We start from the raw sequence: 19,971 nt of genomic DNA, 5'->3' as shown, positions 1-19,971 counted from the left end.
CTCTGCTCAGGATCTGGCCTTGCTCTTTTTCTCTGTATGATGGTCTCTGCAACGGTGAGTGATTAGGAGTTTGTCAGAGATCCATGTGTTATTTAGAGACTATTTCAGGGTGCAGTGGGAGAGGGGGTCTTCATGGGGTACAGCAATGTGTAAGCTTGCAAGCTGTATGTCTTTCTTAGGCTAGCTGTATTTACCTACCTGTTCCACAGAAACACACCAAATACTTCATTATCACCGTCCTTACCTGCAGTCTTCAAAAGATAAAGAGGCTGCATGGAATGGTCAAACTGTGTATGTAATACAGGGAGTTTGTAATGCGCTTTAGGCAACTGTGGATGAGGTGAGTGCTCTCTGATTGCTAATTCAGCCTGACATCAAACAAGCTCTTCTGCGTTCTCAGCTGTTTTCTGCTTTCCTTCCTGTATCCTGTAGAGATTAAACCAAACCGAATATTCCAGGCTTCGTATGAAGATGAAGAAAATAGGAAAGAATGTACAAGTTCAAAAGAAAGTGATACATGTACCTTTGCAAGTCTGTACTTGAAGCTAAGTTTTGCACATACAATAGTGAATTTAGTTTGTTTATTCCTTAGCTTTTCTGTGTCATTTCAACCCTTCACTCTGTAACAAAGGGATATTATCAATTGCACAAGGATATTGAAAGAACTAAGTAATATATGAAGTAAATATATATATAAAATATATGTATACAAAGTATTTGATTCACTATTGAAATAGTATTTTTTACAAAAGTACCAAAGTCTTTTGGCCATAAATAAGGATTTTTATAATTTGGGCCAGGGTTCTTCCCAAAAATGATTCTGTTGCCCTTTTTTCAAATGAGGGCCATCTTCTGTATTTCTCTGGGATCAAGGCCACATCATTACCAATTTTAACTAAGAATGACAGAAACTTACCATAAATCTCTCCAATTTTTGTGGCATTTCTGCGTAGTAGAGTAAAAGTATTTGCATGCAGTTTTTGACAGTTCTGTGATGGAGCATGCCTGCATTTTTTGAGCATTATCCTCAGCATGAATTTTCTTATTAAGAAAAATGTTTGTTTTACAAATACATATTATGGTGTTTATGACTTTAAAATCTTTCTTAATGCAGTTTACCTTCCCCTTCTGGTTTTTGAATCTAGCAATGCAGATATTCCAGTGTATCTGCTGTGAATAAGCTCATTTTCACTTTTTATTTCTCTAGTAATATTAATTGGATTTCTAGTAATATTAATTGGATTCTTAGGAGGCTCTATTTCTAGATACACTTTTGTGTTCTTTGCACTCTAAGCATGCTATTCTCTTCTCCACTGCATGACTTGCTATAGGGCATAACTAAATTTAGTTAATTCAGTTTAAGTTTGAATGCCTAAATCAAATTTTCAGACCTGTCTTTGAACTATTCATTAATTTCATCTTTCAGGTTTCATAATCCAGAAGTCCAAATATTCTTTCTGCACTTTATTTAATGCTCTATTAAATGGCTGTCATTCTAAAAAAGCCATGTTACCTAAATGAGAGATTTTACACATTTAACAGAACATGATTTCCAAAAGTAGCTATATTTTTTCCCATGTTCTACATCTGCCTTAAGGTGCTGAGGAAATTATTCGTCAGCACATAGGATTTTGAAACAGCAGATGGTTGCAGGTGAAGATGCCTTTGAGTTACGCCAAAATGGGCATTGATGGGAATTTTAAATATTCTTAATCTTTCAAGACAGAGGAAAGGGATGCAGATAAGACTGAGCAAACTGCCCTCATTCGTCTAATTTCTTGTCATTAGGAAGTGTCTATACTGAGTATAAATGTTTTATCTTATACTGGCTTCATTTAAATTCAGGATGGCTGGGCCTGCCACACTGGCTCAAATATGTGAGATTATTCTTGGAATGTGTCTCTGGTTGCCTAGTGTTACTGAGCTGTGCTTTCAGTCGAGCTCTCTGGGCTTGCCTGGTCTTGCCTTCAGGACCTAGGAAAAAATGGTTATCCTGACAAACACAATGTTTTGGAATCTTAAAAATATTTTTATTCTGTTTTTTTAGAGGGGAAAAAAAAATAAAAAGTTAAAATTTCAAATTCTATGAATCAGTAACCTGAACAAAAAGAGATGAAAGAATGGATTGGGGTAGTTTAAATTCTTTCACCTAAAGTTTATCTCTACATATTCTGATAAATTAGCATGTATTTCTAGCATGTAGAAATTAGCATGTAGATAGCAAATGCAGAATTGTGAGTACAATGTCTTTATTAAAACATTTCTATTTCTGTTTACAAGCTATTTCAAATGATGGGTTTATGCTTTTAACAGTGAACAACACACTTTTCTTCTACCCATCTCCCATCCTGTCAAAAGGTAATTCTGGCAAACGGCCTGTGCAGTATTTTAACTCCCTTTTGTTCTCAGACTACCCTTTTCCAAGCAGCTATGGCTTGAAGACTGAGAGATGAGAAAAAGCTTCTGAACGGCAAAGAGTTCCCTTAAGACTGAGTACAAGTAAGAAGTTTGAGGCAGCAGGTGGAAAGAATAAGATAGTAATTCTTCATTGTAGTGGTAACATCTCCACAGCAGAGGCAGTGTGTTTCTATCCTTGTGTAAATTTACCACTATTTTATTTTTGTGGACCTGTTAGTCTGACGGACTGGCCATGAAAATTGTTTTTAGTCTCTGCTAACAGTGTGCAGAGTTACTGTTCACTACTGTTCCGTATTTGAGGTTTGTAGTTTTACCTGCAAATTAATGCTCCGATCACCTGTCATTAAAATTAGAAAATATTGCATGAAGAATCAGGGTACTGATATTAGTAGGTAAGCAAGCTAATTTAAACCTTTACCTCAAACCTAGATGCTTGGATTTTGTTTGAGGATGCCATGTTCAGTGCATTTCATCAGTAGTTATCATGCTCATGAAGTAGCACACTGAAAATGAGTGCTGCAAAACACTGGAGGCAATTGAATTTTGAAGCTGTCTGGTTGGTAAACTGTTTCACTGTGAAATGTTTTATTCAAATATCACTGTTGTCTCCTACTGAGAACAGCAACTGAACTTTTCATATTCTACTTTTCAGATTTTAGGTATGAACTTTATTTATATTCTAGAGTATTTGTAGTGACCTTCACAGGTGAAACCAGGACTTGGAATGCTGCTTTTACCTCAGATATTTTGCTTCGTTGTCATTGGTAAGCCACTTACCAGTCAGTGTTGAAAAAGGACAAAACAAGGTATCATAGAATAGTCAGGGTTGGAAAGGACCTTAAGATCATCTAGTTCCAACCCTCATGCCATGGGCAGGGACACCACACACTAAACCATGTCACCCAAGACTCTGTCCAGCCTGGCCTTGACCATTTAGGTTTGCACACTAATTCTTAGACTTTACAAGCAGAGCAGACCTCTTTGTAATGTTCTAAAATACCATGAGCACGTGTAGTTGTTATAACTTGTTGGTTTTTTCCCTAAGCATTTGAAAGTTTTAAAGGCATCCAAAACAGATATTGACTGGAAGTAATACTAGATCTGACTAATGCGACATAAAAGCTGATCCTGCAGGACACCTACATAGGGATGCAATTTCATAAATTCTGGTTTTTTTTGTAATGGGAACATGCTCATGTTTTAGTTTTGCTTATTCTGCATCTTTTCTGTGTCATTTCAACCCTTCACTCTGTAACAAAGGGATATTATCAATTGCACAAGGATGTTTAAAGAACGAAATAATAGATGAAGATACAAAACATTGTATCTTCATAAAGAAGTAATACCATTCATATGCTTAGTAACAATGCTATAATTAGTTCTGCACAAGCTAAAAGGCTTCTAATAAAAATATTAAAATCCTACCATGTTTCAATTACGTGCTTTAATTGCATAAAACTCTTACCCTCTACTTTCTACCATTCTTCATGATATTGACATCTTTCTCTTGTAGTTTTTTTCATTGTCCTTTCTGACACTGTGCTGGTGGTAGCAGGGATTACTTGCAATGTACATGCAATTTGTATACCATAAAGTCCAGATGAAATCACTGTAACACTCTGGGACTGCAGTGCTAGACCTTTTTGGACAGAGAAATAGGGATGCCCCTGAGACCCAAGGCAAGGTCTTAATTTTTAGTTATTTTTTAAAATAAATTTACAATGAGTGAATATTTGGATAAATAAGTGTAAGGCAACAGATGAATTTTGGATCTAACTTTAGAGATTGTCTCAACATGTAATCCTTCCGTAAAAATACATCAAAACAAATTAGCATTTCCCCAAAATGAGCTGTTTAATAATACGACTGGTTATATCTTCCTCAGAATAATAAAATGGCAGTTACTCCAGTTGAAGGATGAAAGAGTACCATGATTCCTTTCTCAACAGCATCAAGCAGTCATTACACTTTTGATAGGACCAGGTGAACTCATACTGTGGTGGGCAGCTCGCATTCCTGTTGGTCCATGTGATAGTGATGCAGCTGCAGGGTGGCTTGCAGAGGGAAGTCAGTGCTTCAGGACTCAGCAGATCTGCCTCCTCCCAGAATCCTGTACTGCGTGATTTAGGAAGGCAGGTGCTGCCACTATACAGTCCTGAGCACACAAATGCAGCTGAGCCTCAGTCACGTTTCGTTTCTTCTTGCTGCTTGGAATAAGCAGACGGTCGGACACATTTTCCACTTCTGAAATACATCCTATTACTTGGCACATTTGCTGTTCAACTGAAGCACCGAGCTGGCTGGAAATCTCCCCATTCCAGATGGCCAACTTCATGGTGTACTTATGGCATAGATACGAACAACACCATGTAAGCTAATATAAACCAGTGCAGACTAAGCTGTGGATGCAGTTATATACCATAACTTGATAATTCAACTGTTTTTGCAATATAACTGTCTCACACAGAGTTAGGTTCATTTCTCCATGTATGAAAAAGTTTTTGTATGAAATCACATGTATGAAATCACACAGATTTCATCCATTGTGTTTTGGTTAAATCCTGTGCCCAGTTCCCATTGATTTAGGTGGGAATTCCTAATTCCCTTGAGATACTTTTAGTTTCCTTCTTTAAATGTATAGAGATTTGATATCTCTGCCTCCTGCATTAAAGTTCTGCAAAACATCTTGAATTATAAACAGGATGGAAAGGAAACTGCAAAGGATACGTGCTTGTATGCTTCCTTAGATAGGAATGGAAATAAATCAAGTTCTTTGAAAATGTTTGTGATTTTTTTTTTTAAGTCTTTAGAAGACAGGAGGCAGATGACAGTTTTTTACAGTTTTTTTAGGACACAAGTCATTGTACTGTTAATTCCCAACATTTTCCTTGAAAAAGAAATATTTTAGCAGTCTCGTGGTTATGTTATGGTTTTTTAGCTTAAGCAACTAACAAATTATTCAAATGAATTAGATTATAAATGTTGTGGATTAATAGCTTGTTTATATTATCTGTCATTGCTACTTGCATAGAACATGCAATTTTATATTGCAATTGGATTATGGATATAAAGTAGTTCAACAATCTGAAGAAGCAAGTGCCAGAGTTTTCAAAATATTTAAATCATATGCCCCTTTATGGTCTTATGGGAGTAGAAAGCAATGTAGCTTAGTTTAGAAGGGATAAAGTATAATAGTAAATAAATAGACAATTTTAATGTAAAGTGGGGAGTGTTTTTTTAAACTCCCTCAGAAGTTGGCATTAATTGAAACAGAATAAAATATGTTAATTGTAATAAGAATTAAATCATGCACAATTGTATTTACTAGAAATGTCATTTGGCCTGCCTCAGGCGCAATGATAAAGGCTTTCACAATGGCTTTCAAACCATAAGAATGAAAGGGTCTTCTTTTTGAGAAGATGCAGAAATTATATTATGATACTTTGCGTCTCAATCTGATTTATATGTGTGGGGGGGTAGTTTATTTTTCTGGTTTGCTGCTTGTTTTGTTTGTTGGTTGGTTGTTTTTTTTTATTACATTTTTTTTCATTATTACAAAATGGTCCTGACTACAGGTGGAGTATGTGGTTGCTGTTCTCGCTCAAATGGAAATGATGCATGTCAAATTTCAGCACAGCTATGGCCAGGTTATAGTGTTAACTGATGTCAGTCAGCTTTATAAAGCTGTTATCTCTTAAGGTTTTACCTTATTTGTCTTTAGAACAGTGCATTTTCTCACTTCATGCAATTACTGAAGAGTTCTAAGTAATTTTGATAACAAAACCCCAAGTCAGCCATCTTTGCAATGTAATTTCCTGTACCTGTATCCCAGCACATTTAATATTAGCTCTCATTTGTCAAACGAGACACCAGCACATCAGCAGCCTGTGTATCTTGGCATTTCAGGTGGGGAAATGGGAGAACAACTCCCTGAGCCTGAAGTACTCTGTCTGGCCAAGGTACAGCTCTTTCGCAGACAGTGAACCCGACGATAACCATTTGAGTATTGTCACCCTGGAGGAGGCTCCCTTTGTCATTGTTGAGGATGTGGATCCTTTGATGGAAAGTTGCCAGAAAAATACTGTGCCATGTCGTAAATTTGTCAAAATTAAGTAAGTAGATACACAGCATTCCTTTTTTTTTTTTTTTCCTGAGTGAAAACTGAATTCCTGTATTTGCTTATTTCATCATATAACTGTTTTCTGATACTTTGCTGTTTTCCTCTTGCTTCCTATCTTTGCTTTTGCTTCTGTATTTCATTTCGGCTTTCTTTTTCTATTTCCCACACTGTATACTCTTGATTGCATATCTTCTTTATTGTTGATATAAATAAGTTGAAAGGTTCTGGTTATAGACACGGAATTCACATTGAATTAACAAGATAGTAAGTGTATAGCAAATTCAAAGTCAACTAGAATTAGCTTTTTTCAGTCACATGGAAGAAGAATGCATTCTAAAATAGGATTGCTTTAATGAGTCCTCTTCGAATTCTTTCCAGTTATGTTGAAATATGCCTGTTTTAATTTTTCTTTAACAATTTGAGAGTATCTCCTATTGAAAATGTATGTTTATGTTGAAATTTGGCACAGGATAAACTACTCCAGCATAAAAAAGCACTGTGACACACCATATAGAGACAAGTCCCCTGCTTTGATTGCTTTGGAGGAGTCATTAGAAATCAGTGGAAAATTTATCTTTGTGAATTTATTAGTGTTGATTCACCATTCTGTGCTTCAGCCTACATATATATGAACTGATTATAATAACATTTTTACTGAGCAGGTGGTAGGGACTATAAGGCAAGTTTCTGAAGATTTCCAGAGACTCCTAAATGGTTGTGTACATGTTTCCTGAAGTCCAGAAAAATGTTTCGTTTGACATAACTGTACTTGGTCAAGTTTTAAACTAGTTTTATTTTAGTTTTGAATTCTTTCGAAGGCTTTAAAATATTCTCTTGGCTTCTGAAGACACTTATACTAGAAAGTTCTGGAGTCATGAAATTAACATTTCAGAAAAAAAAAAATAAAGGGAAACCCTTGTGTTTGCACTCAAAGGTGGCCTGAAATTCACCTTCTCAATGTACAGAAAAAGCTGCAGCATTCATTTTCAGTACAGGGAACTGCTGTGCCTTTATGTAACATGCATGTTGGGAATTTTTGTAATTACTAAATGACATGTAGTCTTCTGTTTTAAGAATAAAAGTAACAAATGTTTAATCCAGTTCTAAGAAAGAGATTAGTGAGAGGAGACTATGTCTTGATGGAGAAGTTCAAGAGGCTAGATGCTGAAGCAGAAAGCATGTTATAAAAGGTCTACTATTATCTTCCATTTATTTCTCAAGGAACTGTGTTATGACTAGTAAGAGCTACAAACACCATATAAAGCGTCCTGTGGATTGTTTCTCTATCGATTCAGGAAAACACGGTCACTCACAAGTATGACAAAATGTCATTTCAGAGTATGCTGAATTTTGCTATTGTGGTTCTTCTGTTTTTCCCAGTAGAAATGTTCGTCTTTCTTCTCTGTTGACAGCAACTCAACTAATGAGGGGACTAATGTAAAGAAGTGCTGCAAAGGATTCTGCATTGATATCTTGAAGAAGTTGTCTAAAACTGTCAAGTTCACCTATGACCTGTATTTGGTGACTAATGGGAAACATGGCAAAAAAGTCAATAATGTGTGGAATGGAATGATTGGTGAAGTAAGTTCTGTTAGGTAAAAGATCTCTTAAGAACTTAGCAATGTTTGTTCTTCATTCTTTTGGAGAAATGAGGTATTCTCTACTGAGTAATATTGGTGGTGTCTTCTCTTTGTGGATCAGGTGGTATACCATCGTGCAGTTATGGCTGTGGGTTCTCTCACTATAAATGAAGAGCGCTCTGAAGTGGTTGACTTTTCAGTGCCATTTGTTGAGACTGGGATTAGTGTCATGGTGTCACGGAGCAATGGCACAGTTTCACCATCGGCTTTTCTAGGTATGATTCTCCAACCCATCCAGATCATTTAATTGCATTTCTATAGAGTTGGGCAGGTTTTATTGTTCGTTAAGCTTTACGGTGCATTGACATGTTTCTGTCAACTTTCGAATTCTTCATTAGGAAGTTTGTACTGTGTTGACCTGCTGATTAACATGACTATTAGCACATGAAGATAGTGCTGTTGGTTTCAGATGCAGTGAGTGAAAGCAAATTATTTCAAAGTGAAAAAAGAATTCCCAAAATCGTCAATTGGAAAAATTACTTCCTCAAAAACTGCTTCTCTGCAGACTATGTTATGCTTGTTTAGCCAATTATAAATGGTTTCATATCTTTTTAATAATCACAGTCACAAAATAATTTAAAAACAACTTGAAGAACAGCTAACAAAATGAGACTTCCTTATAATTAGAAGAGGTCTGGCAGCTAACTCAATAACAGTTCCCTCTGACTTCTGAACACTGTACTACTGCACTGGAGAGCTTCTGAGTGTTTTCTCCATTGATGCAGTTGAGCAGTGGAATTGTAATGATGCAGCTGAACAGTGGAGATATAGCAAAGAAATGAAAGGCTGAGCAGAAAGGACATGGGATATATATAAAAAGAAGACTTTGGTCTTCTTTCCTTTGCTTCTTGTTCAATTTTTTATTTCTCCTTTCATTATTTTCCTCTCCTTCTCTTCTAGTGTTTAGCATTTACTTCTCTATTTAGTGCTTAGCCTAAATTTACCTGAATCTGAAAAGAGAATGAGCCATAAGGTGGATCAAAAGTGCCTGGAATGCTGTTATGTTCCTCATAGTGTATTTGGGGACAGTATTTTTAAAGATAGTGCTAGTAATAGATATTTTTAAAAATAGTGCTAGTGATGGTAAAATCATTTAAGTGAAACTGGAAAAGAAAAAAACAAACCCAAACAACTCCAAATCCAGCCATATTTTCCAGATGTCTTGTGGAACAGTCTAGTATGTTCAAGTCCAGTGATGCCTTTTTTTTCATCACTGATGGTAGGTTTCTTTTAGATTGCCAAGTGCAAGCTCTTCACTTCTACTGAAATCGCTTGTAGCCATCGAGGAGCAGATGTTGGTGTAGTATCAGCTAAAAGTGGGCAAATGTTTGGGTTTTCTTGAATGAGAATCATCATTTAACAACAGAGCTTATTTCTCATGCCTGTTTCATAAAGGTACATTACAGGGATGATGCAAATAAGTATAATACAGTGAGTAATCAAATAACTTTCCAAACATAGTGATACCTAAACAGATTTTGTTGGTGGTTTAATATTTCTGTTTAACGAATTAAAGACTTTTTAATTAAATTATAAGAGTTTGTATTTTAATAAAAGTATTCAGATAGTATCTTTTCATTTCTCTAAGTAATTGACTTGTAAAATGACTGCTACTGCTGAACCCAGGACAAAAGATAATTCATTTTTTAAATTGCAGTTGCAGCATGTTGAAATTATCATTTGAACTGTAAGTACTGGAATGCTTTCTAAATGTGCTGCAAATGCAGTTGATTTTTACTATAGAATCTGCTTATCTCTTAAAAACCTACTTACAGTTACCATCAAAAGAGGCAACTTCTGCATTTTCCACAACATATTTCTTAGATTTCTAAAATGCATTTAATGTTATTTGTTCAGTTGGGTGAACATATAGTTCAAATGGTAAATAGCCCCATCTCATAAAGCTCTATAGAATAACATTACTTTTGAAGAAATCTAATTTTTGTAGCAATAAATCAAGTCCGTGCTCTCAGAAGTATGTTCTGGCTTTTTACACGTAGATAAAACTTCCACTTTACTGGAATTGACTGTATATTTTGAGTAGTAAGGTGCTTTGCCATGCAAAATACTATCAGCCAGATAACTGAATTTATTCACAGACTGATTTTGTTTCAGTTAAGTGAATGTCTACGAACAGAGTCATTTTACATCATTCTTTTAAAATATTTTTTTTAAATCTGTCAAATACAATATTTTTTTAATAGCACTTGATGACACCTAATGAAATATCTGCTTTTGTGACTTGCTACTATGAATGTAGACCGGTACAGGGTTTTGTCTGAATTAGATTTTCCATTCAGTTGTTGTGTCCAGTAGATCTAAGGAACTGCTGGGCTGACATCCTTTTCCTCACTTTCTGCTCTGTTCTGATGTAGGTGTCTTTTTCAAATGAGAATTTTATCCACATTAAAACATTTTCTTATTGTACTACAACTCATATACACTTGATCAACAAATGAATTATTTAAAGATTCTGTAGACATCTGATTCAATTTTACTTAAACAAACAAAATAAAGAAAACCTCCATTCCAAGTATCTATGTTTTTAAGAGGGTGAGAATTCATAATTGAGGTCCATTTTCTGTTTTGGAGGCATTGGTGGAATAGGAAATCTATGCCCTTATTTATTCTCTGTATTTTTTAAGTACTGTTTTGGTAAACCTCAAAGTTAGTGAAGTACGGTATATTTTTCAATGCTCTTCATTGCCAATCATTTGAAATATACACTGGCAGGTCATATGTTAGTATTTTTCTGCCATATCATAGCTTTACTAAAACTTCTTCTGAAACCTGCTGCTTGCCTGAGGGAAGTTCGCTTTGTGCCCTTTGAGAATCAAAGAGCAGTGCTGAATGTGGAATGTGATTTCTAATATGACAGGAAAATCGACTTTGTTATTCCTTTGATTTTGTAGTTGTTCAGTCTTGCTGCTTGCTAAATAGCTTTTTATTTTCCTATTGCTTCTTTTAATCCTCCACCTTATTTACCAGACTGCTGAAATTATTAGAGTTCTGCTTAAACTGTTATTTGTAGCTCACTTATTCACATCTGCTTGTTTTGCCCGTTTCCTTATTTAGATTTTGACAAATCACCATTGCTGTTTCTACACTGATGCTTTTGATAAGAGTTTTATCAACTTGCTTTCTTCAGTCAGAATGTTGTCAAAATTGTATAATTTTATGTGAATTCCAATTTAATCTGGTTAATACATCAATTCATAAAATATTTGTTATTAACTATTTGGCTACATAATACCCTTTACTTGTCTGCATCTGAACAGATCTTTCTCTGCTTTTAAGAATTTTGTTATTTTACTAACTTACTATTCTCTTTGAACAAACAATTACACTAGTTGAAAGAAGATATTTCCATGCTTGGGCCCAAATAATTATACTTCATTCTAGTTCTGAGTGAATCATTCATGCTAACTCAGGCAAGGTTCAGATTATGCTTTTGGATTTAGCACACCTCAATTCTCACCTATAGTAGTTTCCTGCACTGGTGGAAGAATTTTTCAGTGGTTCAAATCTTAATTTAAATCCAAAGAATGAAGAAGTTAGGATGGAGGAACCTTCTCATCTTTCAAACGCAGGCAAAGCATTGAAACACACTGATTTCTTCTTATTTCAAGTGCTTCTGAGTCTGTGCTAATTTGAAATAGCATATTAAGATTGTTTTCCTCCCACTTTGGAGCACACTCACACTTGCATTTTCCATCAAAATTAGTATATAAAGTGCCCCCACAAAGTTGATCTGGTAAAGAGGTATGACTGCCATACAAAACATTTCTTACATATATCCTTATACCATGACAGCTAGACTACAGCTACCACAGGGACTCCTGAAATGACAGAGAATGTGTGAATTGGGCAATGTGATATTTAAGAACTTCGTGTTATCATGTACGAGATCACATATCCTTACCACACCCAGTCCTTTCAAAAAGTTGGTATTTAGCCTGGTATTTGAAGCTGGGTTTAGATTTCTGTTCCAACCTGTATCTTTTATTTAAATCATGGATTTCTGTCTTTCAATCTGACTTTCAGTTTTCCATAAAAACCTTCTGATTTCAGAAATTTGCTTCCAGACGAGAATGAGATTTTCAAAAAGGATGTTTGCAATTGCTAAAAACAACATCTTTGTTGCAGGCTGTCGTGGTTTAAACCCAGCCAGACGGCTTGTGCACTCACTCCCAGTGAGTGGTGCCAGGATGGAAGCAATCGAGGCCCACACCCCCCCCCCCCCTCCCCAGGGGCTGCCCCCCCTTCCCTGCTCCTAGAGGGATGGGGAGGAGAATCGAAAGAATGCAACTCCCACGGGCTGAGATAAGAACAGTCTAGCAACTAATGTACAATACAAATCACCACCGCTACCACCAACGACAACAATGATAAGAGAAAATAGCAAGGGAAAGGAGTACAATACCACGCGCCGAACAACGAGGCAGACCCGACAGACCCCCTGTCCTTCCGGGTAACTCCCAGTTCCCCCCTGGGCATGACATGCTGTGGTATGGAATACCTCCTTGGTCAGTTTGGGTCAGGTGTCCTGTCTCTGCTTCCTCCCGGCTTCCCCTCCTCCTTGGCAGAGCATGAGGCTCACAAAGTCCTTGGCCAAACCAAAACATCATTTTTATCAGCTTTGTTCCCAGCCCGAAAGTCAAAACACAGCACTGCACCAGCTACCAAGAAGGAGAAAAATGACTGCTGCTGCTAAACCCAGGACACAGGCAGATGAAATTAAACACAAAGAGAAAAAAGAATACAAACTGAAATTAAAACAAATAGTTTGAATGCAGGTATTTAGCTTTCTTCTGTGACACCTTTTGTTGGCTAGAATATGTGAGTCTACTTCACTCAATTACCATATGCTTAATTGCTTTTGCTCTGCAGAAACAGTTATCATGGTTCAACCATTCTGTTAATAAATGCATGCCACACTGTTTAGAAATGGACTGTAGGCTGAATAAGCAGTGAGTCAAACCAGTTATTTGCCACTCAGAGACAGTGAAGGCTTTGTCAAGAATAGTTGTGCAGCCTTTGTTTTTGAATTGTAACTTACATTTAAGATTTTGACTTTATGAATTTTGGGTAATATGCTAACAGCAGTTCTTCATATATTGGTACTTAGTTATTTGCGGGCATTTTTGTTGGTAAAAGCTAATTTAAAGAAAACTGCTGGACTTGCCTAGCCAAAGACATTAGAATTCTTGGACTGGTTTAATGAATTCTTTCTCTTCTCTGTTTTGCTGCAGAGCCTTTTAGTGCTTCTGTCTGGGTGATGATGTTTGTGATGCTTCTTATTGTGTCTGCCATGGCTGTCTTCATATTTGAGTATTTTAGTCCTGTAGGATACAACAGGAACTTGGCACAAGGGAGAGGTAAGCTTTGCATTTTGCACAACCCTGGAACTATAAAATAATCATCTATTTTCCATCCCTTGCCCTCCATCTTTTAAAATCCTGAGCAATGTGCTCTAGGTGGCCCTACTTGAGCAGGAAGATTGGACTAGGTGACCTCCATGATCCCTTCCAGGCTCAGCAATCAACCATTCTGTGATTCTATGAAAATAAGCATAACATAGGAATAAAACAGGGAAAGCAGCTATGAAACTTTGTTCTTTGTAGAAAATATAGTTTCTTAAGGGCCTATATGCTCATGTTTGTATTCTGATTAATTGGGATCATCCTATAGAAGAGTAAGCGATACCAGAGAGTTGGATTCAGCAGTATATGGTTAGTACACAGTATCACTTGTACAGTGTCAGCTTGAAAAAAGCATTGAAGTTCTACAGACTCATGACACTTACACATTCACAGTTAGTTCAGAAAAAGTGATCTAATCTGGTGTGGAGGATGACCTGGAAAAATAGCAGTTGCTTTGTACACAGATTTATATATTCCCTGCAAATGGTCTGATGAACTCAGCCTTGAAAATGAAGCCACTGGTAGAAGGGCATCACTTCTTCCTGTGTAGCATCATTGGTTATAGAAACCTCAATTTCAAAATATACCAGCACAACAAATTTAATACACAGCTTGCCTCTCTCAGTGAAAGTTGCAGTTGTTTATTATTAACACTTTGACCTGAGAATGAGGATTCCATGTAATGTGGTGTCATCATCCTTCCCTGTCTTTACTAAAGAGTGCAGCCTGGTTTTAATTTCTAAATTGTACTTGGTTTATTTTATAACAAGAGATCCTCCAGCTTGGCGAGCATAGTTTGGGAACTATTGCAAGCTAATGGTTTCTTCTAGATTATGATTGGCCTGTTCCCTGAGAAAAAAGGTATTATTGCAATGTTCAGATAATGTTATCATTTCAATAAGATGGTAGATGTGTAACCTCTGTCCAAAATAAATACTATGTTTAGGAAGAGGATATTAAAGGTGGGTAAAGTCACTGGAGCTCTAGGGGTAGGCTGTTCTTTTCTGTGCCACTTCATGTGCCAGAATTATTTGCTGTAATTACAGCTGCAAAGGCATATTATGGTATCCTAATGTAGCTATAGAGACTTGCCACAAATCCAGCTGTTGTTCATTTGAAACATGGAATCTTAAAATAAATGGGAATCTTTATGTAGATTACCCCTTTCCCTAAGCATTTATGGCAGGATGAAGCTCAATGGTAATACAATCTCCAGTAGCATGAACAGAACTTCAGACTGCTTTATTGATACATATTTTTTTATCTCTGTTGCTCAGAAAATACCTATTATCCCTGTATCATCTCAGTCTTAAACGGTTCTAGAAAGTAGTTTTAGGAACCATTCATCAGCTCCATTGCATTTATTTTACTGCACTCTTCTTAGCACTGCTGCAAAATAGAAGATAACCTAAGGTGTAGTGCTTGATTGCACTGTGAAAGATTTTCATTGTATTAGTGTTTCTATTGAAATTATAACACCCACTAAGTATGCCCACTTTGGGTTTTATTCTTTTATTAATAATTAATTATTAAAATAAATTATAATAATAATAACTAAATTTGAGTTTGTAATGTGTATCTCCTTGGCAAAAAGGATGGAGCAGGGAAGGAGGTAGGATTACAGGTGTCTGCATCAGAGCTTATTGTCTGCATTGCCATTTAATTGAAAAACAGACACCTATAAAAACGTCAGATGAGTCAGTCAGGGGAGGCCTGTTTCTTTCTTTTGAGGATAAAGGAGTATAGATGGTGAGCAATATGTGATGTCTGCAGTGTACTTAGCCAGGTCTGCCTAAGAACAAACTTGTCATTGTTTAAGCCCAGTTGGTAACTTAGAACCACACAGCTGCTTGCTCTATTTCCCCGTTCTCCCCTCTGCTCCTGGGGCGATGGGGAGGAGAATTGAAAGAATGTTAACTCCCATGGTTTGAGATAAGAACAGTCCAGTAACTAAGGTATAACACAAATCACTGCTGCTGCCACCAATAATAGTAACGAAAATGGAAATCACAAGGGGAGAGAATACAACTGCTCACCACCCAATCTGACCTGAGCAGTGATCTGGGCCTTCTAGGTAACTCCCTCCAGTTTATATACTGGGCATGACGTGCTGCGGTATGGAATACCCCTTTGGCTAGACTGGGTCAGGTACTCTGCTTCCTCCCAGCTTCTTGTGCCCCTCCGCACTGGCAGAGCATGAGATTGAAAGTCCTTGATCAAAGCATTACCTAGCAACAACTAAAAACCTTAGTGTGTTATCAGCCGTGTTCTCAGGCTAAAGTAAAAAATACAGCATGGCACCAGGTACTAAGATCAGGAAAAAAATCACTGCTACAGCTGAACACAGGACACCTTTATTCACACAGGGCCCTCACAGGTCTTTTAAGTGGATAATAGCATTGCTAATCCGCTTCTGCTGCTGTGTGGGCATGAGGGCATTGTGCTGACGGCTTCGGCTTGCTTTGGGACAAATGAAAAGCTGAATGCAAACAGGGATAACAAAAATTACAGAATGGGTCATCTGGGACAGGTTTTTACCTGTAACGACAACATGTTTTAAGCCACGGAACTGACTCTGAGCATGTGAGGCTGCCAGAGTCTGGTTTGCTGTAAGTCACATATCTATACAGGCAGCTTTTCTGTGTTGACTTACTGATTTAGCCTCTGAGTGCAAAGTTGTTTAATGTAGGTGATGTGTAGAATATTTCACATCTTTTAATCTTAAACATGCTTACATAAACTTCAGAAAGCATAATGTTAGAAGATTGAAGTACTAGAATTGAATCATTAAGACTTAAACCCACAGTTTCTCATTTTACATGTCTGCTGAAAGGGGCAGTACTGTGGCTCCTACCTTGCTGAAGAGACATACCAGTTTGCTTCTCCTCCGAACTTATGCTTTGCATTTGCATTTTAAAACTTTTGAACTAAATGCCACATAGAAAAATGTTGCATTATTTTTTAGAAATGTGGAAATTAATGTCATTATAATAGGGAGTACATATGGTAAATCCCTTCCTTCCACTGGGAGTACATTGAGTATGTATTGAAATATTTTTTAAACACTGTTAAAACCATATGAGCAGTTTGTTGTTATTATGTAGGGTATCATCCCAAGGTTTAATTGAACTGCAACTAAAATAATGGCTCTTTGTATTTACAGATCCCCATGGACCATCCTTTACCATTGGAAAGGCAGTGTGGTTACTCTGGGGCTTGGTATTCAACAACTCTGTGCCTGTGCAAAACCCCAAAGGGACTACAAGTAAAATCATGGTGTCGGTTTGGGCTTTCTTTGCTGTCATTTTCCTGGCTAGTTACACTGCCAACTTAGCTGCCTTTATGATTCAAGAGGAATTTGTTGACCAAGTGACTGGACTGAGTGATAAAAAGGTAGGTCTTCAGCTCAAAAGAAGTCAGTGCCCATTCTTCATAATTAATCTTCTACAACTTTGTGCTAAAAAAATCCTCCAAGTGAATAATAAGCTGAAACTGGACGATTTCATTCTGAGTGTAAGCTTTTACTAAGAAACCTAAGAGTCAAAGCATTAAAATATCAGACTGTTTTCAAAGTCTGAGTTGCTTTTTCAAAAGTAGCTGCATTAATTGAAGAGTACCTTAACTTTGTGATGGAAGGCAATTCCTGGTTGATTAAAAAGAATGCCTCACCAATAGACAAAAGATTGAAAATTGTAAAAGTTAGCTTGAATGCAGAGAAGGCATATTTAAAATTATTTGACAATCTGTATGTGGAATATTAATAATACATTAGTTGAAAAATAAGCATAAAACAAGCAACTGTCCAGTAATCATCAGAAGCTAGTTAATGCTCCTGGAAGAATGTCTTTTTGCTTTCTATGTAGTGTGCAAGGAAGTTATAGAAAGAGCTCAGATTTAAAGTAATGCCAGCACAAATAAGCAAAGAGAATTAACAGGAAAGGATACATTTTGTCTTTTTGAATGTTTTTGTTGTATAAAACGGCAGGAGGAAAAAAAAAAGAAAGAAAATGTGAGTTTTTTGTGTTATCACATGGAAACGAAATGTAAGCTATATAGGATAAGGTGCAGAATTTTGATGTGTTTGTGGAAGATGCTTTCCTAATTTAAGAACCTTTGTGAGAACTTTGACAATTTTACTCATCAACGTAGACTCTGATAGTTTACTTAAACCCTGCTTGGGTTTCACACAAACTGACAAATAATAAATACACTTATTTTTCATTTTGTTCTAGCTTGACTGAACTTGCTTCTCCTGAAAGGTTACTCCCAAGAGCTGTGTGAAATTTAATCAATACTGTTACACATCAGAAACCTAGCAATTACTTCTCTTTTATTTCATTTGTTTGACTGCTTTATAATAGTGCTGTTGCATGGAGGGATTAAAGACCATTTGCAGAATGATTGTTGTGATGAATATGCTCCAAATACATGGAGGGCACACTGTTTTCGAGTTTGTGCCCAGCCGCTTTAAATTGAAGCTAAATATTGACATTAGAAGTAATGTTTAAATACAGTATAGCACAGGGGAGAATTCCACAAGGATAGCAAAAAGAAGGAAATTGTTATTCTAAAGGCAACAGCTCAGATAGCCTTTAGTCTGTTTTTTTCTTTAACTGCTTTTTATGATCAGCTTTTGATGGATTGCCTGAAGTATCAAAGCATGAATTGCAAGCATGGCTAGAGGAAAGACAGATAAAAAGAAACAAAAACTGATAGTATTTTTTTTTAATTAAGTTTTTCTTACAAAGCTTTTGAAAGAGTATCAAGATTGTTAAATATACTTTTAAGACAATATTTTTAGTAAGTGACAGATAAAAGGGGCTCTTCTCTTGATGATTAAAAAAAAGGGATTTGAGAAATATCCTCTCCTGTTGGTGAGAAAGTTTTCCTGGGAAGTCTTGGGTTTAGCAGGATTTGGCTTTCACCTGGCACAGCACTAGCATCTGTGTCCGACAGGGCACCCTTACCTCCCTTTCATTGCTGGCTGTTTGCCATTCTCACCTATGGGCTGGGAAGATGCCAGTATTTGCTCTGTAGCTTTTGGCTAATAACTTCCCTATTTTTGTTATTTGTTTATTCTCTCTGCTCAGTAGGATTTTAATTCCACAAATACAAGCAAAATAAAACTAGAAAAATACTTGAATCAGAAAATACCATCTGTTTTTGTGTGGTCTGCTGATCATTTGTTTGATCTGCCACCTTTGGTTTTATTTTATGGTTCTTTGGCCTGAAGCATTGAGATGAATCAGGGTTGCCATGCCTTTTCTGATTAAACTGAACAAGCCAGAAGCCCAAAAAAGCAATGAGCCATTCAAAATATTATTCTTCTTGTGCACAGGTTTTGCCTCTCCACAGTCCTGAGGTTTCTCAGTTAGTAAAAGTTCAAATACTTAAAGGATAATCTATGGGAATGTAACAGAATTCATGGTAGATTTTTCTTCCCTCTTTGCCTTGTTGCTGCTATGTTACTGGCAACAGAACAGATCAGGAATTTGCAACCACTTTTACTGTTGTTCAGCAGGGAACTCTGACCCTTATTGCACGCAAAGCAGCAGTAGGCAGAGGCCAGTGAGAAGGGACGGAAGTATGGGTGAAATTAATTTGAAATAGGTAACATGTAGAAGTTTAATACATTTTTTTAAAAAGTCTGGGCTGGTAAATCAGTTTCCTTCCCCCCCCCCCCCCTTCTTATTGCACAACTGAAGAATCAAGCTCTTTTGTCAGTGCTGTATTGTCATTGCATGAAGGTATTCCCAGTTAGAGATACCGGAGAGTCTCAGTCCAGCTCTGTGTGGCAGACTGTAGAGAAGAGAAGCCAGGAAAATCCCTTCTATTTCTGTGCAGTCATCCCTGCCCCTCAGCATTCAACGTCTTCTCACTGGTTCACCAGGTTTGCTGAACACGTGATAATGTGCAGTTTACCCCTCATTGCTTTAAGACAGCTCGATAGTTTCCTCAACCTTCCTAATGTTGCTAGTACATTTCTGAAAGCCATGTCATCTATGTGGCACCAGAAATACATGGGACAGCATGTACTGGAGTTACTAGGGGTAGGTGTTCATAAACTCAAATGATTCAGGAAATGAGAAGAAAATTATATTTTGACATTCTTGTGTATGTAAAAGATTTTTTAAAAGCTTTGTGTTCATAGAAAGGTACAGAAAATGAGTCCAGAAGTATCCAGCAAAGCTGATATATGTAGTACTTGTAAGTTTTGAGCCCTTTTCATGTGATGAAAGAGTGGTGAGATTGCTAAGGGAACATAAGTAGCAGTGGACAGAATTGTCTTGCAAAGTATTTATCTGCTGCGATTCCTCCATACAGTCACGTTTTAAGAAATGCCCAGTGTACATGTGATCTAGGGGATTCT

General features: G+C 36.8%; 1 protein-coding gene across 3 annotated transcripts in view; it reads left to right on the top strand.

Annotated features, from left to right (window-relative positions):
- The window catches only part of GRIN2A (glutamate ionotropic receptor NMDA type subunit 2A), a 180,810-nt gene that overhangs the window by 120,239 nt on the left and 40,600 nt on the right, over nt 1-19,971 (top strand). For all 3 annotated transcript variants that reach the window (XM_061358300.1, XM_061358299.1, XM_061358298.1), the window contains exons 6-10: nt 6,325-6,530; nt 7,951-8,119; nt 8,240-8,393; nt 13,431-13,556; nt 16,765-16,994. In XM_061358300.1, coding sequence (XP_061214284.1) covers nt 6,325-6,530; nt 7,951-8,119; nt 8,240-8,393; nt 13,431-13,556; nt 16,765-16,994 — 885 coding nt within the window. The remainder of the gene's footprint in view (nt 1-6,324; nt 6,531-7,950; nt 8,120-8,239; nt 8,394-13,430; nt 13,557-16,764; nt 16,995-19,971) is intronic.

The sequence above is a fragment of the Neopsephotus bourkii genome, unplaced genomic scaffold (assembly GCF_033783945.1).
Source record: "Neopsephotus bourkii isolate Nb327-2 ecotype Australia unplaced genomic scaffold, CSIRO-AGI_Nbou_v1 NB_940, whole genome shotgun sequence".
Taxonomy (NCBI): domain Eukaryota; kingdom Metazoa; phylum Chordata; class Aves; order Psittaciformes; family Psittacidae; genus Neopsephotus; species Neopsephotus bourkii.
The sequence above is the reverse complement of the archived record's forward strand: the minus strand, read 5'-3'. Positions and strand labels throughout refer to the sequence as shown.